At 35.9% G+C, this 27,061-nt stretch overlaps 1 protein-coding gene across 1 annotated transcript; it reads left to right on the top strand.

Moving 5' to 3' along the window:
• On the top strand, positions 331 to 9,443 carry LOC18589636 (E3 ubiquitin-protein ligase BRE1-like 2). Its single transcript, XM_018128177.1, has 19 exons — positions 331 to 589; positions 1,867 to 2,028; positions 2,121 to 2,208; positions 2,360 to 2,590; positions 2,734 to 2,901; positions 3,145 to 3,338; positions 3,427 to 3,510; positions 3,622 to 3,741; positions 3,820 to 4,006; positions 4,104 to 4,264; positions 5,231 to 5,302; positions 5,477 to 5,553; positions 6,293 to 6,487; positions 7,083 to 7,155; positions 7,321 to 7,407; positions 7,763 to 7,900; positions 8,009 to 8,211; positions 8,666 to 8,828; positions 8,959 to 9,443. Exons 1-19 carry the CDS (start codon positions 491 to 493, stop codon positions 9,088 to 9,090), a joined length of 2,634 nt encoding a protein of 877 aa, XP_017983666.1. The 5' UTR covers positions 331 to 490; the 3' UTR covers positions 9,091 to 9,443.

Genomic DNA, 27,061 nt, shown 5'->3' with positions numbered 1-27,061 from the left:
TTTATTTATTTTTAAATTTCTCAAAATTATATTTTTTTATACTTAAAAATGTTCACTTTTATTATAACTCGAAATTCATTTTCCTGATTTATTTTTACTTTTTGATATTAGAAATCATGAAATATCCTAGTTTTATAAAAAAATTAAAAATTAAAAATTAAAAATCGGAAGCATTTTTATGAGCCCAAGTAAATGAGGCTTGGGCTGGCGAGGCTCTAAAGTAGTAATACTGCAAACAAAAAAGGGAACATGATTGAAGAGCCAGAAAGGCCCAATAGGAAACGACGCCGTTCCAGGTTGTGCTGATGAAGTGTGGCTTCCTTGTCGATGTCGTCACTCTGTGGCTTGCAATCCCTGGCAGTAGAGTTTCATCTGTGTACTACTGATTAGGGTTTTGGGACAGGAAAGGATGAAGGGGATGTGATGGTGTTGGCTCAAGTGTAAATAAGAGTGAAAGAGAGGGGGCAAATAGCAATAATAACAATAGTAAATGGAAAGCTTGGAATCGGAAGAACCAGAGAAGAAGAGGCCTCACTTGGATTCTCCCACCATGGCCCGTAACTCCTCTACTGCTCCCCACCATACCAAAGTCGTAATCTCTCTTTCAAATTTCTTTCTTTATTTTATACTGGCTCTTTAGTTTCCTAATCAAATTAAAAGTTTTGCATGATTTTCTATTTTCTATTGGCTTTTTTTTTTTTTTCTGTTAGTTCTAGAATTAATGACAAAATTGAAAATTTGAATCTTGGGATATTACTTTCCACAGCTTATAAATTAGAACGTTACCCCATATTTGTAACTGCTATAATCTCAGGGTTAATCTTCAAACCTTTAATTTGGAATGCTTTCTCTATGTCATCTAGAAAGTATTGGAAGATGAGGGGAAATTAGTTTTTCACCTTTTCAATATTTGGACCAATTTGTGATTCAATTGAATTGGTAATGGTTGATACCAAGTAGTGTGCAGTAACTCTGCATTCCCCTGTCCCTGTGGGCCTATAATAGTCGTAAAAAAGGGCTCTTCCTCTTAGTGACTTACCCCTAATCAGTATGACATTGATATGCTTTTGTTTGTTCAGACATGGGGAAGTAGGGTAATGTAGGGAAATTAAAATTGTATACTTTTTCGTCTTCTTCACTGAAGTGGCCCTCTAGGGTTATTTAGTTGTGAAGTAGTTTGCAATAACAATGGCTTCTCTGTTGCTGCAACATCATTGCTGTATGTGTGAATGGATACATTGTTAATTAGAGAAATATGATGTACTCATCATCTTGTTACCGGAGTTGCTTGTACGCATCTACTTCAGATGTTAAAACTTTTTCCTAATTGTTAATTATTTGGTGGTCTCTTTTCTGATTCAAACTGTTCCTAGATTTCTCATGAATTGGTTCATTAAGTATCTGATTATGCATGCTTTTCAAAAAGGAGCACTGATTATACACATGGGCACCATTATCTGGAACCAATTTGCTGGGGTTGAAAAGCTAGGCCCTTTTTATAAACTAGTTTAATCTCAGGCACACCTGTATGCAAGTGGAGATGTACTGACTCCTTCTGCCCTCTGATTGAATGTGTGTTTCTCTTTTAACCATGCTTTGATTTCTTATTTGCTGCCTTACTATCACTATGATATTGCTACACACAACCTAACGTGTGAGGTTGGTGAACATGTCAAGCAAATGCTTTGATTTTTTATCTGCCGCGTTAGTATCACTATGATATTGCTATATACACCCTAATGTGTAAGGTTGGTGAACATGTCAAGAAAATCAATATTTGATTTCATTTGTGTGTGTGCAATTGTGGATTTGGTATGTTTCTCTTATAAATTTCACTTGATATAAAGGGATTTTTTTTTTCTCTAGGTTGACGCAGCAGTTCTCCAGTATCAAAATCAAAAACTTGTCCAGCAATTAGAAAATCGGAAAAATGAGTTGCTTTGTCTTGAAATCACGATTAAAGAATTAGAAGACAAGCAAGCCTCTTATGATGATACGTTGATAAGTGTGAATCAACTTTGGAATCAGGTACTTTTGTGTGGCACTCTTTTACTGCTATATATTTATGATCATCATCATTTGTATTTTTTTTAATGCTGTGGTGTTATTCTGCTGTATAGTTGGTTGATGATTTGATCCTGCTTGGTGTACAAGCTGGAGGAGGCCATAATGCTTTAGAAAGCTTGGACCGTGCAGACACTTCTCGAGGTTTGAATCAGGACTTTAATTGTTTTCTTAACATTTGTTTTTGTCTGTTTTTGGGAGTTGGGAGAGGTAGTCCTAAGTCTTTTAAATTATTACTACAGTCAAGCGTAATTCCTCTCATATTTAAAATAGATTAACTTGAGCTACTCTTTAGGTTCTGTTCCATCATGCCCCGTCGAGGAGATGTTTCTTTGCAGGCTTCTGGAAACAGATTCGATTGACAGTATTGGTGATGATGCGATTGTAAATTATGTTGAAAAAGTCCTATCTTCTCGTCATTCATTCACTAGTGAGTTGATAAAATCTCTGGAGGATACCATCGCTGCTGAAAGGGTGAAAACTGAGAGCATGGCTCTTGCTTTGCAGGGAAAATTATATGTTGAAGGTTGGATGATATCACTATTTCTGTTTTTTTTAGTAATTTTCATTCCTCATATGTTTTCCATTATTTTTTCTGCTATTTCTTCACTGTTTAGTACTTCTGCCTAAAGTTTTATATTGATTATCATTAAATATTGCATTTTTCAGACAACATCATGCAGCTTTCCAAGATTGATGATATCTTTAAAGAGGAGGCTAAAAATTTGCGAGAGGTGATTGACACTCTACACTTGAAGCATAAAGAATATGCTGATAGGATTCAAACATATATAAGCAGCCATTCAACTGATCAATCTGAGATTAAACGTCTTCGAGGTCTCTGCGCTAGTTCTTTTAGGGGATACTTGCTTTTTATACACTATTAATTGGATATAGATGCATGCAATCACTTCCAAACACTTACACATGCAATTCTCAATAGCAAATTTGATACCAACAGAATCACTGTATGCTGGCAACCTGGCTGATTTTTAGCCAGCACCAAAATTGTCTGTTTGTTCTTTTGTGTCTTCTCTTGATTGTTTATTGAAGTTGTAAATTTTTAATCAATACTGAAAGGTGAGCTGGAAGAAATAATGGCTGAACTAGAAGAGAGCAGAAGAAAACTAGTCAGTCTTAAAATGCAGAAGAATTTAGCATCTGGGATGCATGCATCAACTCCATTTGCAGTGAATGGTAGCTTGTCACCAGAAAAGCCTGCAGATAAGATAATGGGCTTTCGGGAGATAAAGGATTCCATTGAGGAGACAAAGGTATTGATTTACATAATAGGGTTTTTCTCAACCTCTCTTCCTTTGTTTGACTAATCTTGTAGGATATGTTACTAAACAAGTGTTGCAGATATTGGCAGCAGATCGGCTTTCTGAACTTCAAGATGCGCGGGAAGAGATCCTACACTATTCAGAACAACAGCAAGATCTTCAGGTTTGCTTGGATTGTTGACCTCTAAAAGTTGATTTTCTTGTTAGTTCAAACGCCTGTTTGAACAACACTATGTGTTCCAGTAACTTAACTTATAAGACTTTATTCTCTTAGAATGAGCTGAAGGATGAAAAATTCGTACAATCCTCTCGACTGTACACGTTGTTAAGTGATCAGCTCCAGCATTGGAATGCTGAAGTGGAACAATACAAAGCACTGACTGATGCTCTGCAGGTTAAGCTGCATGTTTTACTTTTTCACATGCTTTAAATGTTTGAGTACCTTTGGTCTGTTTTGAAAGTATAATTTCAGACTGACAGGTTTCTTGTCATGAGGAGGGAGAAGGAACTCAATTTAAAAGCTGAGTCAGCAGATGCTGCTAGGAATATAATTGATAATGCTGATTCTAGAATTGAAGAGCTGGAGTTGCAGCTCCAGAAGTGTATCATAGAAAGAAATGATCTTGAAATTAAAATGGAAGAAGCTATCCAGGATGCAGGTAAAGTTAATACATTGGAATAATACATCTTTTATGTTTAAGTTTAAAGTGGGACACGGTGGATCTTCTGGATTATTGAAATGTTACCTTTTCTCAGGGAGAAACGATATTAAAGCAGAATTTCGTGTAATGGCGTCAGCACTGTCCAAGGAAATGGGAATGATGGAAGCTCAATTGAACCGCTGGAAGGAGACTGCACATGAAGCGATTTCCTTGCGTGAAGAAGCCCAAACGCTAAAAGATGTGTTAAGTGATAAGGTTTTATCTCATCCTTATTTTTTCTTTTGTGGGGAATAAAAATTTGAAAGTAGCCATATATAGATGAAAAGCACATAAGTTGTTGTTTTTCATATTCTTGCGATTATGTTCAATAACTTGAGATGAAATGTTGGGTTACTTTTGTACCAAGTGGTGGAACTTTATAGTTTGATAGAATAATCATATTTGATCTTTAAGTGAGTGTCTGTGTGATTTACACAGCCATGTAGTCTTTGATATTTTATTCTTCAATCAATTTCAGGTACCTGCTTGATTTAAGGCTCCATTTGTTTTAGCGAAATTGACTCTTGGAAGTCATATATTAACAATTTTACACAAATATAGAAATTATTAGGAAAAGAAGAAAAAACTGAGATAGATTATTATGGATTTTGCTTGACTTGGTTTTTGGATTAATTTGTTGTTCAAATTACTTTTTCCTATTGGATTGGGTGTCGTCATGGTGATGTAAAAAATATTGAGATATTGGAGTTGGGATTATATATGGATAACCCATTTTGTAGATAGCGTTAAGATTTCTACATGTTTTGGAATTATTGGTGTTGAGATAACTTAATAATAACACTAAATTTGCAAGTTGAAAATATTTTTCAAAGTGTTATCTAAACAACAAAAAATATTTTTCACAATCTCTTACAAAAAACAGAATATTAATATTTCAAGAAAATGTTCTGTTTTCTGCAAGTCAATTTCTGCGAAACAAATGGAGCCTTAAGTTTTATTTGGTTATTAAGCAATAAGTTTGAAGAAATTGTGATCCTTCATAAAATGGGTTTGTATTTCTGTAAATTTATTGAATAGAATAAAGAAAAATAGTTATAATATTCGAGTTTTGGATGTTTTCCGGATATTATTGGGTTCCCCTTGTCTAAAATTTAAGCATATTGGCAGCCCAGGTCTTTTCAATCTCTAATCCATAAACTTTTGTCTAAAAATTTCCAATAGACAAACCAAGGAAAGCGCTTGGCAGAGGAGTGTGCTGAACAGATTGTGGAAATCAAATCTCTTAAGGGTCTGGTGAGTATGAATTTTGAACTATGAGGATTTTGCTTTGTCTTTCTTCATAGTTTCTGATTTTGTCCCTTATGGTGCACATTCATAGGCAAAACTATTCAAACTATAATATCTGCAAAACTCTTATGCATATGACTTGACTGATACTCATTGCTGAAGAATATTCTCTTGATGCAGATTGAGAAATTGCAGAAGGAAAAATTGGAGCTGCAAATCTTCTTGGACATGTATGGCCAAGAAGGCTATGACAATAGGTATGTTAATATAAGGAGACTTTCTCGAAACACATGCACACACATAAAAAAAGCGAAAAGGGAATAACAAAAAGAATTATTTTCTTTTTTAATTCCATCCATGCAAGCTGTAGAATCTTTTGTAATATCTTTGCCTGACTTGCTTTTTGTTTAAATTCTATCCTACATCATTACTACTTTGTGCATTTTCTGTGGTCTATCATACTTGAAGTGAAACAAGCCTATCATTTATTCTCTTGATATTCAGAAGCTTAATGACTTCGTTCACTAATAAAGGAACAGGATATCTGTGTGACTTCTAATTGTGCCTAAGACATAGTAACGCCCTTGCAAAGCTGAAACTTTAAAATGTTTAAAGTTGAATTTGAATGTTTTAATCCCAAAATGGTAAAAGTTGCATGTCTGCAAGTTTGTTTTGTTTCATTTGTTGCTGCACTCATGTCCAGTTCCTTGTTTCTTTGCATGCAAAGGTAAAAGCTGAAGTGATTGTGAATTTGAAGTTCAGTGGTTTAGTTGGCTTCTCTTAGATGTTGAGCTGGGAAGTCTTATATGGTTTGAACTACTTAATCTATTAATGATTTGTTATGCTTTCTTCTTTGTCATTTCATTCACAGATGTATTATATAATTTAGGAATCTATGTTTCTTTTCTCTATTGCTTCTACCTTTTAGCTGGTTATGGATTTTTAAAAAAATTTTTTTTATCTCTAATAAATTTGGTTTCCCAACTTAAATTTCAGAGATGTGATGGAAATAAGAGAAGCAGAAAATAGAGCTCATTCACAAGCTGAAGTGTTGAAAAATGCTTTGGATGAACATAGTCTAGAACTGAGAGTGAAAGCTGCTAATGAGGCTGAGGCTGCTTGTCAAGAAAGGCTTTCTGTTGCTGAAGCTGAAATAGCTGAGTTACGAGCTAAATTGGATGCATCTGAGAGGTTTGTTCTTTTCCAGTTTAATGTTTGTTTCTAGGTGGTGTCACATGGATGTTACTTGGTTTTCAATGGAAATGATTTGACAGAAAAGAAGTTCTAAATAAATTGTGGCTAATTAGTTTCTTTGTTTTTTTGTTGGGAGTTTATTTATTTAATTCATTAAGAGAGTAGAACGTTATGGTTAGCTCTTCTTCAATGGCTTATGCTTTAGTTTAAATTGTGTGGCCACTGAGCATCTTTTAAATCTGGGGAGATGAAGTCTTATTTAAACCAAATCTATGCCATCATTTCAGACTGCTGCAATTGGTTAATTCATGTTCCTTATCCTCTTAACCTTAAGAGATGCATCTATGAAACCGGACATTAAAAACATGTTATACTTTCCTAAACAGTACAAACTCTACAGACAGTATGATCTAAATGGTTTCTCCATCTTTAGGGTGAATTTTTTGTGTTTTACATAAGTAACAGGTGGTGGAGTTATTTAATTTAACCTTTTTTTATTTGGTTTTTGTTTTCATTGATTTGTTTACTTTCATTTCCCTAAACTTTATTTAGAGTGTTATCTAACTATTTTATGTGGTCACTAAATCCACAGGGATGTTTTGGAGCTCAAGGAGGCTATTAAAAGTAAAGATCTAGAGTCAGAGGCATACATTTCTGAAATTGAGGTGTCTTCTCAATTCCTTTCCCTTGGGAAAAATTCATTTTCTGTTTTTGCCACCCTTCAATAATTTTTACTGAATTGCTGGAGCTGCCTTTTTGTTGGTTATTACTCTTTCCATTTTCTGCCACTTCTTTGTCCCCATGATGAAAAATCTTTTTATTTTTTCCAGACCATTGGCCAGGCATATGAAGATATGCAGACACAGAACCAGCATCTGTTGCAGCAGATGACTGAGAGGGATGACTACAATATTAAGGTCCGTTGCATAGTGTCTTCTTTTTTTTTTTTTTTGGTAATACTGTCAGGGGTATCTTCAGGCTTTGCCTGGGTCTAATCCCCTCCCTGGGTGATCTTAAGGGCGCACTCCCCCACATCAGTCCGGTACATTCAGGATTGTACTTTTGGAGTGCTCCCTACAAGGATCAAGCCCTGGCTGACACGGAAAGGAGCTCCTCTCCTCATCAACTGGACTAACCCATGTGGGTAGGTCTGTTGCATGGTTATATACCTTGATTCTTTGACTGTATTCTTTTTTAACTTTTACATTGTCAAGTAGTTAAATTATGTTGTCTGATGCTTTGGCCACTTCTTTATAATTGTGATCGTTGCAGCTTGTCTCTGAGAGTGTAAAGACAAAGCAGGCACAGAGTTTCTTTCTCACTGAGAAGCAAACATTAGCAAGGCAACTTGAGCAGGTCAATTCATCAATTAAATCTGTAAAAATGAGGATTGCACACAGTGAGGAGCAGGTAAATTTAGTTAGTATTCTGTTGCTAAAACTTGTTTCGTAAAATTTGCCCTCTGAATGCATTTGCTTGTCTATATTATTTTATCAACATATAGTTTAAACCTTGCAGATGAAAGTTTGTCTTACAGAAGCTATTAAATCTACCCAAGAGGACAGACATTTTATGATTAGCCTTGAAACTGCTAAGTGGGAATTGGCAGATGCTGAGAAGGAGTTAAAGTGGCTTAAATCTGCTGTAACGTCTTCTGACAAGGATTATGAGCAGGTCCAGCGGAAGGTGGATGAATTTCAAGTGAAGTTGGATAAGGAACGGTGGGTTTTCTTTTCTCCTTTTCTTGATGGTTTCCCAGGTTTATAGTTTTATGTCTTACCCAGCTGTATTGTATTTTGGTGGAATTTGAAGGAAAAAGAGTATAGGTATGTAGGTATGTTGTATGTCACAGCAGCAATGCTCTGCTTTGTATTTATTATCATATAATGTGGACTGGTATTAGCTTCTAAGAAAGACGTGGGGTCAGGCTTGTCATAATGATGGTCAACAATTGCTACAATAACAATGCTTTGACCTATGCCCGTACTGCATTTATACTGGAACACTTCTTCTTAGGCTTTGCTAAGAATATAATTTGTCCCTCAAGACTTTAGACATTTTACCTTAATTCCTTCCCAAAGACGTACTTTTCCCCTTCATCCTTAAAATTATTTGTCTAGCTTTCCTGCAAATTAAATTTCTCTCTCTGACTAAATGGGGTTTTGTAAAACCCAGAAGCCAGAGGAAGAAACTTGAGGAAGAGCTCATGGAGTTGAATAGCATGGTTGCTGAGTTGACTTCTGAAACTGGAGAGACTGCAATACAGAAGCTCCAGGATGAAATAAAAAATTGCAAGAATATTCTGAAATGTGGTGTGTGTTTTGACCGGCCAAAGGAGGTGAGCATGCTTTGCTGACCTGTTTCCTTCTATAATCCAAACTCATCATTACTATTTGTATATTGTGTTTCACCTCTTCTATCTGCTTTGGATTGCACTGATGGATGTCTGCATGCTTTATATTTGGCAGGTTGTAATTGTGAAATGCTATCATCTCTTTTGCAATCCATGTATACAGAGAAATTTAGAAATACGCCATCGGAAGTGCCCTGGCTGTGGAACTGCATTTGGTCAGAATGACGTTCGGTTTGTAAACATATGAACTAGTTAAACCATGGTTTGTACTTTGATCGTGATTTAGGTTAGTCTTACCTAGCATCTGGAAATCAAGGATGCCTAGCGTTAGGCCTTTGGACTTGATAGTTATAGAAATAAGATTTTATTTTATATATGTAATCATTTAATCGGTGTGTATGTAAATTGTAAAGGGAAATTTAACTGGGTAAGATATAACCTTGAGAATTTTGTTCCTTTGGGATATCTGGCCCTGTGGTTGTCTTACCTGCTTTGCAGAAATATTGCTTTTGCTTCCAGTATTGCTTGCATTGAAAGAATGGCAAGGTCTCCTGGCGTAGATGTGATTCTAAAATGATAGAAATTTTTAAATGCCCCTTATCTTCAGAGTATAAAGCACAAATGTACGAGGTAGTAAAGATTTGATGGAACTTGAGAAAGCTGCCAAGTTGGATCCTTCTAAATCATATAAATGTATTCTTTATCTTAAATAAGGAATACCGAGTCTTGAATGAGATAGGTAGGTATTAGCTGTACTTGTTGTTGAACATTTTTATGTAATCAATCATAAGCTAGGAGGTTTGGAGTCGAAGCAGAAGTCACCCATTGAGCTTTGGCTCAGCTGGGTAGGTTTGATGAAAAACAAGGCAAAGAACTCATATTAGAGCTGTCAATATGGGCTGGTTCAGTCCGGTTTAAGTCTTTGTGGGTTAAGAAAATATGAATTGGGTCTGATTAGTTATTTTTTATATGGACTATCAAAATTTCAATCCAGTCCATCTTTTATTAGCTCATGGATTGGGTTGGGTCAATTTATTTTTTTAAAAAAATTTATTTTTTAAAAAAAATTTATTTTTATAATTTTACTTAATAAATTTTTTATTAATAAAATAATTTTATGATTTAATTCATAAATTAAAATTATTAATTTGATAAGTAAAGATTAAACATATTGAAATATATAAAATAAGTAATATTATTGGTAATTAAATTATTAATTTTATATAGTTAAATATATAAAATTATTAACTTAATTAAAATTATTAATTTTTTTGGTCCATAGGACTGACCCGTCCCAGCCCACCCCAGCCTTTTGATTTGGTGGGCTAGCCCATTTAAGTCCGGTTTTAATATGAACTTAAATTTTTAAGCTTAGTCTATTCCATATTTTATAAAAAATGACCAACCCAATGGATCAAGCCCATTTTGATAGGTATAACTCATATATTAGAGAAAATTGTGAGAAAAGAATCTCGTGATAAGATGATTTCAAAAATAACCACTTATATAAAGTTATCTGTTTCTAGCCAAAAAGAAGCATGAGTAGACCAAAATGCCCTTAAAAACATCGTTTAAAATAAATGCTCAACTGTTTGAGCTATCTCCCTCCCTCCAGAAAGAAAATAGAAAAAAATAAAAATAAATGCTCAGCTGTTTGAGCTCGATCATCTTTCTCTCTCAACTCTCTGAACCGTCTCAACTCTGGCAAGTCACTGTTGAGCACCATCGTCGTTAGCTCTCTCAGATCTCTGAACTGTATGAGCTCTGTCAACTTTTTGTTGAGCACCATCGTCATCGGGCTGTGGTCTATCTCTCGGCATCTGGCCATATTGTTGTAGATTAGCAGACCCTATAGCAGAGATGACATCAAGGTGCCTGTTATTGGGTTTATTACTGCAACACACTTAAATTTTTGAAACATTTGGTGTAAATTAGAAGATGGATTAGAAACATTACGCAGAGTGGTCACATGCCATGCATCTATAACATGTGTTAGCGTTATTTTAGCGTGTCACGACATTGGTTAAATGCATGGCGTGTTACAACATTTAACGTTATATGCATGGCGTGTTACCATATTTTATGTTATATGCATGGCGTGTTACCATATTTTATGTTATATGCATGGCGTGTTACCACATTTTTCGTTAAATGCATGGCGTGTTACGACATTTTACGTTATATGCATGGCGTGTTACCACATTTTATGTTATGTTATATGCATGGCGTGTTACCACATTTTACGCTATATGCATAGCGTGTAACAACATGACTGATAAATTTTTTATAACGGCATGTATTGTGTAAAATGATTGACAAAATTTTTTTTTTCAAAATTTCAGTGGGGTTTCAATTGTGCGACTTGTGATAAGACACGGTGGTCAGTGGGTAGATGGCATTTATAAGGGTGGTGAGTCACGAATGCGGAGGGTTAGGAGTGATTCATCGTTTGCAAGCTTGATGAAGGTAGTTAAAGATGTTGTTGGGGTAAACTCAGAAATTGAGGAGATTGAGTTACATGCATTGATCAGTACACCCAGAGAGATATCACAGCCAATTATCAAGGACAATGAGGATATTGCATTAGTTCTGCTAGAATAGAGGAATGTTCCGGCTGTGTATGTCAGCATTAAGGGATGCCAAACAAATGTTATGTCACATGAAGAAGTTGGACAACATGGTAATCATCTCAATCAAAATGAGATTTACAATGCTTCACATATACCACAGCATTCAGTCCATATATACCATAGCATTCGGTCCGTAATGTTGGCTCCATTAGTTTTTGATGATAATAAAACATTCCCATTTATGTGTGTCTAATATCTTTACTTGAGTGTGCAAGAAAATTAATGTATGAAATTAATAAATCAATCTTTCAAAGAGTATATCAAAAGAAAAAGAGGAATAAAAATAACAAGATGTAACTATCTAACAAGGAAGAAGCTTATTGGTGAAACAAGGAAGAATATTGATTGACCAAGTTTCAAATTAGAGGAACGGTGGGCTGAAGAGTTTGAGAAACATAACCAACTTAGTCGATCAAGTCAATTGATTAAGGGCTCTCCACCAATATCTGTAAACCAAAAACAGAACCAACTTAATTGACCAAGTTAGTCGACTAAGAGCTCTCTGTCTACAATTTAAACCAAAGCACTACAAGACAGATTAACGGCTAAAACTCATCCTCAACTATTTTCAACTGCCATAAACTGCCAAACTGCCATCAGAGTTGCATCTCCAAGTATAAAAGGGTTTTCCAACAATTAGAAACAAGTTTTTAGAAGCTTTGAAAGAGATTTGAGCTATAAAAAGTTGAAAAACCAGAAAAGCTTCACTGCACTTGTCTGCACTTAAACACCTATTCCTTGCATTTGTATTTAGCACTCAATCTTGTACCACTCAGATCAACCAATGATCATAGCTACCTTCTTTTGCTGCTTCTCTTGTATTCTTAGAGTGAGGGAGTCACTCTAAGGGGTTGTTCAAGCTTGGGATAGCTTAATTGTTGAAGGTTGTGGTTGAGCCTTATAAAACCACTTTGGGTTTTAGTTGAGCCCATCAAAAACTAGTGTAAAAGGTTTTGGCTGAGCCTTGCAAAAGCCATTGTAAAGCTTGGTGAAAGCTTGTGAATTTCACCGGCTCTTAGTGGATTTGTGAGAAAATCCTTAGTTGGATAATCAAGGTAGTGGATGTAAGTCTTGGACCAAACCACTCTAAATTGTTGTGCATCTTATACCCTATTTTTATTTTCTTAAGTTCTGAAAATTAGTTTTCAATATTGTTAAGAGCCAAATTGTGTTATTCACCCCCCCTCTAGCACATATTATCGGGACCAACAATTAGTATCAAAGCTAGTTCGCTGTTTTTAAGGCTTAACATCCTTTGGGAGGATCCAAATGGCTCAACAAAAAACCATAGTTGCTAAGGGACAATCAACAAACAGACCACCTCTATTTGATGGCTCTAATTACCCTTATTGGAGCACAAGAATGTCAATCTATATTATGGCTATAGACTATGAAATGTGGGATATCATAACTGATGGACCTTTTATGCCCTCAACCGTGAATGTAGTGACAAATGAGTTGATGCCCAAGCCAAGGTCTGAATGGACTGAGGCTGAAACTAAGAAAGTTCAAATAAACTTTAAGGCTATCAATACATTGCATTGTGCATTAACCCCCACTGAATTTAACAAAGTCTCAAGCTGTACAACAACTAAACAAGTGTGGGAAAAACTTAGAATAATCCATGAAAAGACTTCTCAAGTAAAAGAGTCTAAAGTTGCTCTCTTAACACATATTTATGAAATGTTCAAAATGGAGCCTGGTGAAGACATCATCAGCATGTTTGATAGGTTTACAAACATCACAAATAAATTAAGTCAGCTAGGCAAGCTTATCCTTGAACATGAATTAGTTAAGAAATTGCTTAGGAGTTTACCAAAAAACTAGAAGCCAAAAGTGACTGCCATTAGAGAGGCTAAAGATCTGAACATCATCACACTTGATGAGATTTGCGGTTCTCTTCTTACTCATGAGCTGGAGCTTAAGGAAGAAGAAGAAGAAGACTGAAGGGAAGCAAAGGAAAAGAAAAATAGTATTGCACTTAAAGCCAACATCCTTGAAGAAGAGCTGGAAGAGCTTTCCTGTGATGATGATGAAGAATTAACTCTGGTTGCAAGAAAATTCAGAAAGCTAATGAGCAGAAGAAACCGAAGGCTAACTAGAAGAGGTTTCAGGAAAGACCAAGGTACCTCATGGAAAAACAAAAACAAAATTAACTCCAACAAAAAAGAGGACCTCATCTGCTACGAATGCAAGAAACCTGGTCACTTCAAGTCCGAGTGTCCATTGCTGAAATATGAAACTCCTAAGAAAAATAAGAAATCCAAGAAAGTAATGGTGGCAACTGCATGGTCAGATAGTAACACATCAAACTCTGAAACTGATGATGAAAAATATGAGAAAAGAGCAAACATCTGTTTAATGGCACAAGAGGATGAAACAGAGGTATCCTCATCCCCCTGCATTAATTCTTATGATGATTTACAAGATGAGTATGAGTGCCTTTATGATGAATTTGAAAAACTTTTTTCAAAATACAAATCATTAAAGAAAAAGGCTGCATTACTTGAAAATGATTTGGAATAAATCAAACAAGAATTTACTTCTGTTTTTTAACAAAGAAATATTTTGCAAGTTGAGTTAGAACACTCAAAAACAGACTTTGAGGTTTTAAAACAAGAGCTGGAAAACAAGTCCGAAGCTTTGCAAATAATTCTTGATGAAACACAGCTTTTAAATGTTTGAAAAATGAATCTTCAAAAAGATATGTATACCACAATAAAAATTCAGCTAAATCATTACCTAGATGTTATAATTGTGGTAAATATGGTCATTTATCATATGATTGTTTTAAGAAAAGAATAATGTAGAAAGTTAAGAAAATCTGGGTTCCTAAGGGATCCTTTGTTGCAACTAACACTTAAGGACCCATCAAAGTATGGGTACCTATAAAGAAAAATAGAAATTCTGTTTTGTAGGTTGAGCTGGACTTAAAGAAGGCATGTTTTAGAGCTCAACTCAAGAAGAAACAGCCTTGGTACTTGGATAGTGGCTGTTCACGACACATGACAGGACATGAAATGCTGTTTGCTCAGCTAGATAAGAGAAAATGAGGAACCGTATCCTTTGGAGATGATTCAAAAGGTAGAATCCATGGTATAGGTACGGTTAGTAAGAATTTCCAGACTCAAATCAATCATGTGTTGTTGGTTAAAGGCTTAAAGCATAATTTACTAAGTATTAGTCAATTATGTGATAAAGGATTTAGAGTATGTTTTGATTCAACTAAGTGTGAAGTGATAGATGTGAGTACAAATAAAATCTCATTTATAGGAAAAAGATTAAAGAATATGTATGTGATTTTTCTCGAAGATCTTGAAGTAAATAATGAAGTATGTGTTGTTGTAAATGCTGAAAATAATAACTGGTTATGGCATAGAAGATTAGACATGTAAGTTTGCATACTATGTCAAAATTGATTAGAAAGAGTTTAGCAGTTGGGTTGCCGGATTTACAATTTGAAAATGACAGAATATGTGATGCTTGCCAACTAGGAAAACAAGTTAGAACATCCTTTAAGACCAAAAAGATAGTGTCAACATCTAGACCTCTTGAATTGTTACACATTGATCTATTTGGTCCAATAAGCACAACTAGTTTAGGAGGAGAATCTTATGGCTTTGTAATAGTTGATGACTATTCTAATTATACTTGGGTGTATTTTCTTGCTCATAAGAATGATGCTCTTCAAGCATTCTTAAGTCATTGGAAGAAAGTAGAAAATGAAAAAAGACTAGCCATAGTTAGCATAAGAAGTGATCATGGAGGAAAATTTGAAAATGATGAGTTCGAAAAATTTTGCAATGAAAAAGGGTTGGATCACAATTTTTCTGCACCTAGAACACCCCGGCAAAATGGAGTTGTAGAGGGGAAAAATCGAACCTTAAAAGAAATGGCTAGGACCATGCTATGTGAGAACAACCTACCTAAATATCTTTGGGTTGAGGCAGTAAATATAGCAGCTTATATTCTTAATAGAGTCTCAATAAGACCCTTGATTTCAAAGACTCCATATGAACTTTATAAAGGTAGGAAGCCAAATATTTCTCACCTTAAGAGCTTTGGTTGTAAGTGCTTTGTATTAAAAATGGAAAACAACTCCTAGGGAGGTTTGATGCAAAGAGTGATGAAGCAATATTTTTAGGATATGCATTAAACTCAAAGGCCTATAGGGTTTTTAACAAAAGGACCTTAACCTTTGAAAAATCAATCCATGTAGTTTTTGATGAGTCAAATGCTTTACAAAAAAAAGTTCATGATGATGATGATGATGTAGAAGTCCTAGAAAATAAATGGAGGAAATGAGCTTAGAAAACAACAAAAATAATGAAGAAAGCTCACCTAGAAGAGAAAATGAAACTCCACCTCTAGAAAATATGCAAAGAGTAGAAAATCAGCATGATGATCTACCAAGGAGTTGGAGATTTGTAAGAGATCACCCATAAGACCAAATAATAGGTGACATTTCACAAGGAGTTAAAACTAGGAAAGCAACTAGAGAAACTTGTGAGTTTTCAGCTTTTATATCTCAAATTGAACCTAGAAACTTTGAAGAAGCTGAAAAAGAGGAAAGTTCGATAATGGCCATGCAAGAAGAACTTGATCAATTCACAAGGAGTTATGTATGGTCATTGGTACCTAGACCTTTAAATCACCCTATTGTTGGAACAAAATGGGTATTTAGAAATAAGATATATGAGCAAGGAAATGTAGTTAGAAATAAAGTTGGGCTGGTTGCAAAAGGATATAATCAAGAGGAAGGAATAGATTATGATGAAACCTTTGCTCCTGTTGCTAGGATAGAAGCCATAAGGTTGTTGCTAGCTTTTGCATGTTCCATGAATTTTAAATTGTTCCAAATGGATGTAAAAAGTGCATTCTTAAATGGATTAATTCAAGAGGAAGTATATGTAGAACAACCACCTGGTTTTGAAGACTTTGAAAAATCTGATCATGTTTTCAAACTTCATAAAGCCTTGTATGGATTGAAACAAGCTCCTAGAGCTTGGTATGAGAGGCTTTCAAAATTTCTAGTTGAAAAAGGGTATGATAGAGGTAGCATCGATACTACATTGTTTATTAAGAGATATCTAAATGATTTAATTATTGTGCAAATATATGTGGATGACATTGTATTTAGTGCAACTAATGAGGCTTTATGCAAGAACTTTGCTAAGAAAATGCAAGGTGAATTTGAGATGAGCATGATGGGAGAGTTGAGTTACTTCCTTAGTCTTCAAATCAAACAAAGTGAGGAAGGAATCTTCATCAACCAAGAAAGATACACCCATGATATGCTCAAGAAATTTGATATGCTGAAGTTGAAATCAATTTCCACACCAATGAGTCCATCCACCAAACTCGACTTAGATGAAAAAGGTAAAGATGTAGATCAAAAGCTCTATATAGGTATGATCGGCTCTCTTCTCTACTTAACAGCAAGTAGACCAGATATTTAGTTTAGTGTGTGCTTGTGTGCTAAATTTCAGTCACAACCTAAAGAAACACACCTAACAATTGTTAAGAGAATTTTTAGATACCTCATAGACACTCAAGGACTAGGAATATGGTACTCTAGAGACTCAACTCTTAGCTTAGTTAGATATTCAGTTGCTGACTTTGTTGGTAACAGAACTGATAGGAAAAGCACTAGTGGAACGTGCCAATTTTTAGGAAGCATGCTTGTGTCTTGGTCCAGCAAAAAGCAAAACTCAGTGGCATTATCTACAGCAGAGGCTGAATATGTATCATTAGGTAGTTGCTGTGCACAAATCCTTTGGATCAAGCAACAATTAAAAGACTATGGAATAATTACGCATAATGTACCAATATATTGTGATAACACAAGTGCAATCAAGATATCAAAAAACCCTGTGCAGCACTCTAGGACAAAGCACATTGAAATAAGACATCATTTTATTAGAGACCATGTAGTGAAAAATGATATTAAGATAGAATTTGTGAACACTTTACATTAATTAGCAAACATTTTTACCAAACCTTTGAATGAAGATAAATTTTGTAAAATTAGAAGAAATTTAGGGATGATTAGTATGAAGGAATTGTAGGAAAACCTTTGGCTCTCACATAGAAAACAGAGTGCATTCAGTCGACTAAGGAAATCTTAGTCAACTAAGAGTGGTCTGACAACATTAAATAATAAGACTCAGTCAGTTTAGAGAAAGAAGAGTAAAATGTGGTAAAAATTTGGTTTACAGGGTGCAAAAAGAATGAAGAAATACTGCCAAAGGTAAATAACCAAAATTTTAGAGGGAAATTTAAAATTATGAAGAAATAAAAGTAGGGCAGTACTTAAGGGAATGTGAGCAGTTTTTCTTAGTTATAACTGCTGACTACCTCTTCTTTCCTCTCCCTTGAAACCCGTTGTTCTAAAAACAAAAACCTAAATCTTCCTATTTGCCTTTGAAACCGACTCAAACCCTCAGAAATTTCTAGAACCAATATGGCTAAAACATTTCAGAGTAAAAAGATATCAGAGAAAAAGAAATGAAAAAAGCCAATAGAGGAAGGAACAGGAATAGAAAGTTTGAAGAAGAAACAGAAAAGCATGCCTACTTCAGTCAAAGAAATATCTGAGAAACTAAGAGAAAAGAAGCAGAAAACTAACAAGAAGAAAAAAACAGAACCCTCACTCCACAAAGGTACCAGTTCTTCTTCTTCGAAGTTTAAGGATAAGTTGCATGAATATAGGTTCAAAAATATCGAGAATGCACCAATCTCCTATGAAAAATTTATTGATTGGAAGAGTTTTAAGGAAAATATAGAAATCCAAACTAGTTTATTTGAGTATTTTGATGAACTAAAACTAAAAGGTTACAACACCTTTTAGAATAGATCTTATAGTCCAAGTCTGGTTAAAGAATTCTATTCTAGTATTGCTTTGAAAAGAAAGGAATTAATAGATTCTGATGATTATGATGAAGATGGTTTGAATGTTTATCTGAATGGAAAATAATTTGTTATGACTGCTGAAGATTTAGGAAACCTGCTGGAAATAGAATGCAAATAAGGAGAGTATGAGCTCCTTGAAAAATATGATCCATCATTATTGTGGGAGATCATCATTGGAAGAAAAGAAAAATATTCTTCAAAAAACATTTTAAGTCTGATAATTAGTCCTCAGATTAGGATTTTACACTATTTTATAGTAGCCAACATTCAAGGTAGAAGTGGAAGCCTTAGCCACATTAGCCTCAAAGACCTCTAGCTGATGGAGCAAGCCTTCAACGAGCTACCTCTGAATCTGGAAAGATTTATGATTGAAAAAATGAGAAGTGCCTACAAACTTGATAAGGTTAATATGTCGTATGGGAATGTAATTACATTCCTTGTGCAGAAGAAGGGAATATGGGCAAAGAAGTACGATATGGACCTGGTAAAAACCAGAGATCAAGCTATTTATTATGGGAGCTTGGTTAAAATGGGGTATATACTTGATGGGGAAAGATTCATTAAGACCCCCAAGATTAGTCCAAGAAAAGAAGACAACCTACCTACTCAACCTGAATAAGCCCTATCTAGATTCTCAAATAAAGTAATTTTTAATTTGCTCATGAGGATTGATGGAAAGTTGACTGACCACGGAGAAAAGATATAGAAAATTGAAGAGAAAATCACTGAGTTGGAAAACAAGCTGAAGGAGAAAGAAAGCATTCCATTTGAACTTGTGGCTGTAGACAACACTGTAACATCTAGCACTGCACCAGCACAGCAAGGAGCTGAAGGTTTAACTGAGCCAGTAGAAAAATCTGCTCCTCATATTGAAAGTTCTGGCTTTCAAGTTGAAGGTTCCACCTACAAGTCTACCAGTCCTGTTCTGCAAACTGAGGACTCTCCTCAAGGGGTTCATAAGCTAGCCAAGACATCATCTCTTGAACCTCAAAGCAAAAATGATTCAAAACAAGGGACAGAAGTGGTTGGTTCAAAAACAAAGAAACAACAGACCTTTCCTCCAAATTCAGAGGAAGTTTCCATCATGGATATCTTCCACCAAATGGTTAAGGAGGGACAAGCTAAAAAAGACACTGCCAGAACAAAAACTCAAAATGATGGTGAAGATGTAGGAAAAGGAAAGAAACCTACATCAACTACTAGAGTAAAGGCAAAAGCGAAAAAAGCCAAAGCCACTGCAGCACCACCAACTGAGGCAAAACCACCAACCAAAGGCAAGAAGACTATGGCAACCAAGACAGCTTTTCTCAAGAGAAAAAGGTCTTCTAGGTTGGTAGAGAAATCCAAACCAGTTTCAGCCTCTTCTCCTCAGAATCCAATCTCTGTCTTAGACAAGTCCTTATCAGAACCTTCCTCTAAACAGTCATCACCTCTCCGAGAGCCCTCTCCTTTTCCCCTAAACCCTTTCTATGACACTGAATCTTCACCCTCTAACACATCAGATGATAGAAGCCTTTTCCCTTGATGCTGACAAAAAGGGGGAGTAGAATGGGTACAGGAACCAGAGAATGGGTGCAAGAATTAAAAAAAAAATGTCAGGGTGGAGGAACCAAGAACCTAAGAAAGAAAAGACAGCAAAATCAGGAGTAGGAACTTAGAAAAATAGGAGATAGGAAGCAAAATTGTCCAGGGGCAATTTCAGAATATTTTTAATTAATTGTTATTTGTGCCACGTGAACACTTAAGGTTAACTCTGTTGTTTATATAGTCGTGTGTGAAAAGTGAATGCTGAAATGTCTATGTTGTTTAACTGCTACAAATTGAAGTCTACTGATATTTTGTCATTTTGGTATTTTTACTGTCATGAACAAAATCTGTTAATGCTATGCTGATATTGATGCTGATAAATGATTTTTGTTATGGCAGTATAAATGATTTTTGTTTGTAAATAGATATAGATGGGGTGCATAGTATATCAATTGAAACATGAATGATGTAGACAAAATCTGAAATCAATAAATTGTTGACAACTACTGAAACATTTATGAAAATCTATCAACACTTACTGCTGAAAGTTTAATGATGATTTGCTAATACTTGCTGCAAATCACTTCATATTGCTGCACATGTGTATAACTTCATTTTCTATATGAAAAAAATAAAATTTGATGGAATAAAGTAAGCAAAATATGCATACACTTAAGGGGAGCAATCCTCATTTTCTGCAAAAAACTAAAAAGACTAAAAGGACACTATGCTATCAATCAAAGAATGTTTTGTTATCATCAAAAAGGGGGAGATTGTTGGCTCTATCAGTTTTTTATGATAATAAAACATTCCCATTTATGTATGTCTAATATCTTTACTTGAGTGTGCAGGAAAATTAATGTATGAAATTAATAAATCAATCTGTCAAAGAATATATCAAAAGAAAAAGAGGAATAAAAATAACAAGATGTAACTATCTAACAAAGTGGAAGCTTATTGGTGAAACAAGGAAAAATATTAGTTGACCAAGTTTCAAAATTGGAGGAATGACGGGCTGAAGAGTTTGAGAAATAGAACCAACTTAGTCGATCAAGTTAGTTGACTAAGTGCTTTCTGCCATGATCTGCAAACCAGAAACAGAACCAACTTAATCGACCAAGTTAGTCGACTAAGAGCTCTCTGTCTGCAATTTGAACCAGAGCACTACAAGACAGATTAACGGCTATAACTCATCTTCAAATATTTCCAACGATCATAAACTGTTAAATTGCCATCAGAGTTGCATCTCCAAGTATAAAAAGGTCTTCCAACAATTAGAAACAAGTTTTTAGAAGCCTTGAAAAAATTTGAGCTATAGAAAGTTGAAAAACTAGAAAAGCTTCACTGCATTTGTCTGCACTTAAACGCCTACTCCTTGCACTTGTATTTAACACTCAATCTTGTACCACTCAAATCAATCAATGATCATACGTACCTTCTTTTACTACTTCTCTTGTATTCTTGGAGTGAGGGAGTCACTCTAAAGGGTTGTTCAAGCTTGGGATAGCTTGATTGTTAAAGGTTGTGGTTGAGCCTCGGAAAACCACTTTGGGTTTTAGTTGAGCCCGTGAAAAACTAGTGTAAAAGGTTTTGGCTAAGCCTTGTAAAAGCCATTGTAAAGCTTAGTGAAAGCTTGTGAATTTCACTGATTCTTAGTGGATTTGTGGGAAAATCCTTGGTTGGATAATTAAGGTAGTGGATATAGGTCTTGGACCGAACCACTCTAAATTGCTGTGCATCGTATACTCTGTTTTTATTTTCTTAAGTTCTGAAAATTAGTTTCCAATATTGTTAAGAGCCAAATTGGGCTATTCACCCCCCATTTAGCACATATTATCGGGACCAACACGTAATCCATAACAATGGCAATTAAGGTATGCACAAGAATTTGTGCAACCTGGTAGACAAACGACATTCACAAAACAGTTGGTTGCACAATTTCGATCAGGATGTGTATCAAACCAATTACTTGTTTGTGTCAAAAAAATGCAACGATCGGGTGAAACTGTAAAGTGTGTATTGCCATTATCAAATGAGAATACGACACTTGAGGACAACAATGTGAGGTTGGAGGGTGACACTGCGACGTTGGAGGATAATACTGCATTTGATAAAGGAAATGAGGATTTGTTCGTTGCTAGTGAAGATAGATTTGATCACATTTCAAATGATGGGTTTGAACAATGGCAAGATGACAGTTCAGACGATGATTGCCTTTATGACAGTGACATTCCAATTTGCAATAATGTTGAATGCGAAACGGAACCTGTTGGAGGTGTTGATGTAGGAGATGTTTAGTGTGATGACCCCATATATAATAACCCCATCGCTGGTGAAAACGGGATTCGTTCCCTTGATACATTGCTCGATGATAGTGATCAGGAAAGGGAAAATTTAGGGATATCTCGTACATGGGTAATTGTAGGTGCAAAAAGGTTCCCTTTCCAAACAATTACCATTGAGGAGTCAACATGTGCCGATGATCGCTTATACAAAGGAAGAATGTTTTCGTCGAAGGTCGAGTTGAAACGAGCTTTGAACATGTTGGTTATAAAAGAGAAGTTTTCGATAAGAGTGAAAAGGTCATGTAAAGGTCGTTATAAGGTTGGTTGCAAGGACAAGGCATGCAAGTTCAGTGTGCGTGCAACAAAGTTACCCGACAGAGGAGAATATTAGTAAGTTCGGACATTCCACATAGAACACACTTGTACTGTTGATCGTTTGCAAGGGCGATTTCCAACTACGAGTGTGAAGATAATTGGTGAACTTATGTCACACAAGCTTTGAGCTAATGGAGTAGCATTGAGACCTAAGGACATAATTTGTGAGATGAGGATTCAATGGGGATTGGAATGCTTGTATGGTAAGGCTTGGCAAACGAAGGAGTATGTGAAGAGGCTTGTTTTCTAGCCACTAGAGGATTCATTTCAACTACTACTCTTGTATTTTTATATGTTGGAACAAAAAAATCCTGGCACAATGACTGCAGTAGCTACTGATAAGGCAGAAAGATTTAAATATTGTTTCTGATCATATGGGGCTTATATTCAGGGGTTTAGGGATGTAATGCATCCTACGGTTACAATTGATGCGACACATCTGAAAGGCAGGTTCAAAGGTGTTTTGTTTGTCTTTGTATGTAAAGATACGAACGAGTGCGTATATCCAGTTACGTTTGGCATCTGCCATGTTGAGGATGAAGACTCGTGGACGTGGTTTCTTAGCAAGCTGCGTGATGCGGTTGGTTGTTCTGAAAATACTATGTTCATTTCTGATCAGCATCTTGGCATTAAGAAAGCAATCTAAAATGCATACCCAAAAGTGGACCATGGTTCATGGGGTTACCACTTGAAAAAAAACTTTAAAACAAGTTCAAGCGCAACGACGTTTGTATGATTTGCACCCTTGCACGAGATTGCTATAAGGTTTCCGATTTCAACAAACATATGAACTAGCTCACGCATATTCACATGAAAGCCCACACTGACCTGATGAGAAAAGGGCTTGAAAGATCGACACGTGCATATTCACCAGCAAGGCGATACCAAATGATGACATCCAACATAGCGGAATGTGTTAACTCATGCTCGAAGCATGCAAGACAAATGCCAATCACTGTTTTGATCTAGTTCATTAGAGACATGTTCCAGCATTGGTTCCATGATTGGTACGAGGAGGCCATCAAGGTGACCACGCCCCTCAGCCCTTGGGTTGCTAGGCAGTTGAGCAAACAGTTTAATGATGCACATCGCTTTGTAGTTAAGCCTATCAATTGAGTGGAGTTCGAAGTGAAAGACGGGAGGATGGATGGACTTGTAAACCTGTCCAGGAAGACGTGTTCATGTTGTGAGTTCCAAACAAATTTACTGCCATGCAGCCATGCCATTGCAACAATAAGGTCAGAATATCTTTATTTCTTATTTGAACCCTAATTGACATAACATTTACATTGTGCTTGAAGATTGAGTTTATTGTAATTTTCAATAAATGCAAACGTGAAGCCATTGAATTTTGCGCTGACTACTACAAGACAACTGTTTTGGTGGAGGGTTATTTGGGATCCATTAGGCCGGTAGGGCATCCTAGTGAGTGAGACATCCCTCCTTATGTGAAACAAATTGTCGTCTTGCCATCACCTTAGCGAGGCCAAGCGGGAGACCTAGGAGGAGAAGGATTCCATCAACTGGTGAAGGCAGTCGAGCAAGGAGATGTTCGCAATTCAAGAGGTACGGGCATAACAGACAAAATTACCCATCCCTATTTGCAGTTCCATCCATAAATCCGGCACCATCTCCAAGTCAATCGGTGCCTCCACGAGTGCGCAGACCCAAAGCATGTTCAAGTTGTAAACAAGTCGGTCACATACGCAACAATTGTCCAATACGAAGGACAATGTCTGAAAATGTAGGGTGTGTTGTGGATGAAAACAGCTTGTCCACCTAACTAAATTTGTAACCCATGTGCAATACCTTTCTCACATACATTCATTCACAATTTCCTTTGGTCTTATCATAGGCTTCGGCCCACTCAAATGGGTTTATCTCTTAATATTGGTAGACAAATCTTATGAAGGAACAACAAGCATGGAATGTCTACCAATATTAAGAGATAAACCCATTTAAGTGGGCCGAAGACTTTGATAATACCAGAGGAAGTTGTGGATGAAGACTTTGATATTAACACAGTGTTTGTTAGTTTTCTCCTGTAGATGAGTCTTTATTTTTTTTTATTAATTTTGTAGATATATTATTTGAGTATTCATTTCATTTTGTCCGTAGTTTTGAACATTGAATAGACTTGCAAAGTCCCTATACTATTACCCCATTTGTCACATTTTATTACCACTTGTTTTAAACAATTAATGATTTGATTTAATTCTTTTCTATTTCATTTGATTTAACCGTTTATGTTCTTACAATGAAATTCCTTTCTATTTCATGAGTAATTAAATTTCACCAATATCGGTTAGTCGACTTATGGCGTGACACGCTAACTTCTTGCAATCTTGGCGAGTGACATGGCAAGGGCCAATTGTGGTGACACGCTGAGTGCATGCAGACTTGGCATGACATGCCAAATTGTTGCAGTCTTGTTGGTGACACGGCACAAAATTAATAAAATTAAGGGAAGTTTTAAAAAAGTAACACTTGTTATAAGAAAAATAAACTAACCTAATATTATAATTGCTATTTGGGGGATTTCGGCTCTCAGATGCTTATCCATACTCAATATTAAAACCCATTGTAAGTGGTCGCAGCTGCATTACATCATAAGGACTCTCCAAGAGATAGGGGAGTACAATGCAGTGAAGCGTACGTGCTTCAGAATGCTCATGGACGTCTATCCACAAGCTTCGTCTATCAAACTTTGACCTTTCTTGCAAGGTTAAGTTGATTGTAGCCCAGTACAATTTTCCTAGCACCTCAAGGGAAACACACATGGGTTTGTCAACCCTCTGCATGAAGTCTGAAAACTCTCTTGGTTTCAGGGATCGAGGCATCTTGGCTAGTGCTCCTGTCTTTGCAAAATCAACAGCCATATAGTGAAGAGTTGCCAATTCTAGGTCCATGATTCGAGGTCCAGCCTAGAATTGGCAACTCTTCACTCTATGACTGTTGATTTTGCAAAGATAAGAGCATCAGTTGAGATGCCTCGATCCCTAAAACCAAGTGAGTTTCCAAACTTCATGCAGAGGGTTGAAAAACCCATGTATGCTTCCCTTGAGGTACTAAGAAAACTGTACTGGGCTACAAACAACTCAATCGTGCAAGCAAGGTCAAAGTTTGATAGATGAAGCTTGTGGATAGACCTCCAAGAGCATTTCGAAGTTTGTATGCTTCACTGCATGTAAACCCCCGTCTCTTGGAGAGGTAAATCGTCAAGATCTTCATACTGTCTGCGTTGGATTTGCAAAACATGGCACACATGCACCAGTGAGTTAAGCCATAATGTGCAACAAGGTATACTGAAGAAATAAATAAAGAATAAATGTTGTGACACGCCATGCATAACAAGCAAAATGTTGTGACACGCCATGCATAACAAGCAAAATGTTGTGACACGCCAAGGATAACAAGCAAAATGTTCTGACACGTCATGCATAACAAGTTAAATGTTGTGATACGCCATGCATAACAAGTAAAATATTCTGACACGCCATGCATATCAAGTCAAATGTTGTGATACGCCATGAATAACAAGTAAAATTTTGTGACACGCCATGCATAACAAGTAAAATGTTGTGACACGCCATGCATAACAAGCCAAATGTTGTCACACGCCATGCATATCAAATGAAATGTTGTCACACTGACACGCCAATAACTAACTATAATAACAATGTCGTGACACGATAAACACCAAAAACTAGTAAAACCACTACGACTTAACCCCAAAAACCATCCATCCAACCAGCAAGAAAACCCAGTCTAAACATTTGCAAAACAAAACATACAAAAAACACGAACATATCAAACAAACTCAGCAAAAAAGTAAAAAATTAACGAATACAGGTGTAACTTTTTTGTTTTTCCATAGATTCGAGCTAAGTAATTGTCAACTACAAGAACTCATGACATTCTAATTTATGTTCATAATCTGTTTCTTTGTCATGCTTGTGAAGTAGATTCGTGCTCATGCAAAGTACATGGGAATTCCTTTATTGGGTGATGAGGTGTATGGAGGGACAAAGAGTTTCGGGAGATGGATTTCAAATGGTCCAAAGAATCTTTTAATTTAAGACTTACTTACCTCTTCACTCATAGCTGACATTGTTGTTATTGCTGTGGTGTCGTTACGCTTGCAAAGAGCCTTGTCGAACACTCCGGTACCGATGAAAATGAGAAATGAATCACACAGACGTTAGGAATTTTGACAAATAAGTGTTTAAAATGAAAAATGGCCTTATAATATTCTCATTTATTCGTTTCATTTATAAATTAATTCAGTGGAAGTCTAAACGGTTACCACGTTAACTGTCGATTTTTTTTTAAATTCAGTGGAAGTCCAAACGATTACCATGGCGTATCAACCGTTCAAGCAATGGTGTGTCACAATCGTGTCATATATTCTAAAAGTGGCGTGTCATAAATTCTGAATCTTGCCGTGTCACAGTCGTGACAAGCTGAGTGTAAGCAGATTTATGGCATG

This window comes from Theobroma cacao, chromosome 9 (genome assembly GCF_000208745.1).
Source record: "Theobroma cacao cultivar B97-61/B2 chromosome 9, Criollo_cocoa_genome_V2, whole genome shotgun sequence".
NCBI classification, from domain to species: domain Eukaryota; kingdom Viridiplantae; phylum Streptophyta; class Magnoliopsida; order Malvales; family Malvaceae; genus Theobroma; species Theobroma cacao.
Note: the sequence above shows the minus strand (reverse complement) of the source record. Positions and strands in the feature narration are given on the sequence as shown.

Excerpts from the sequence above, each read along its gene's own strand:
- LOC18589636 (XM_018128177.1), top strand. The coding sequence starts at position 491 with ATGGAAAGCTTGGAATCGGAAGAACCAGAGAAGAAGAGGCCTCACTTG. Across the intron at positions 2,591-2,733 it reads GGGAAAATTATATGTTGAAG|ACAACATCATGCAGCTTTCC; the intron begins GTTGGATGATAT and ends TGCATTTTTCAG. Across the intron at positions 7,156-7,320 it reads CATACATTTCTGAAATTGAG|ACCATTGGCCAGGCATATGA; the intron begins GTGTCTTCTCAA and ends TATTTTTTCCAG.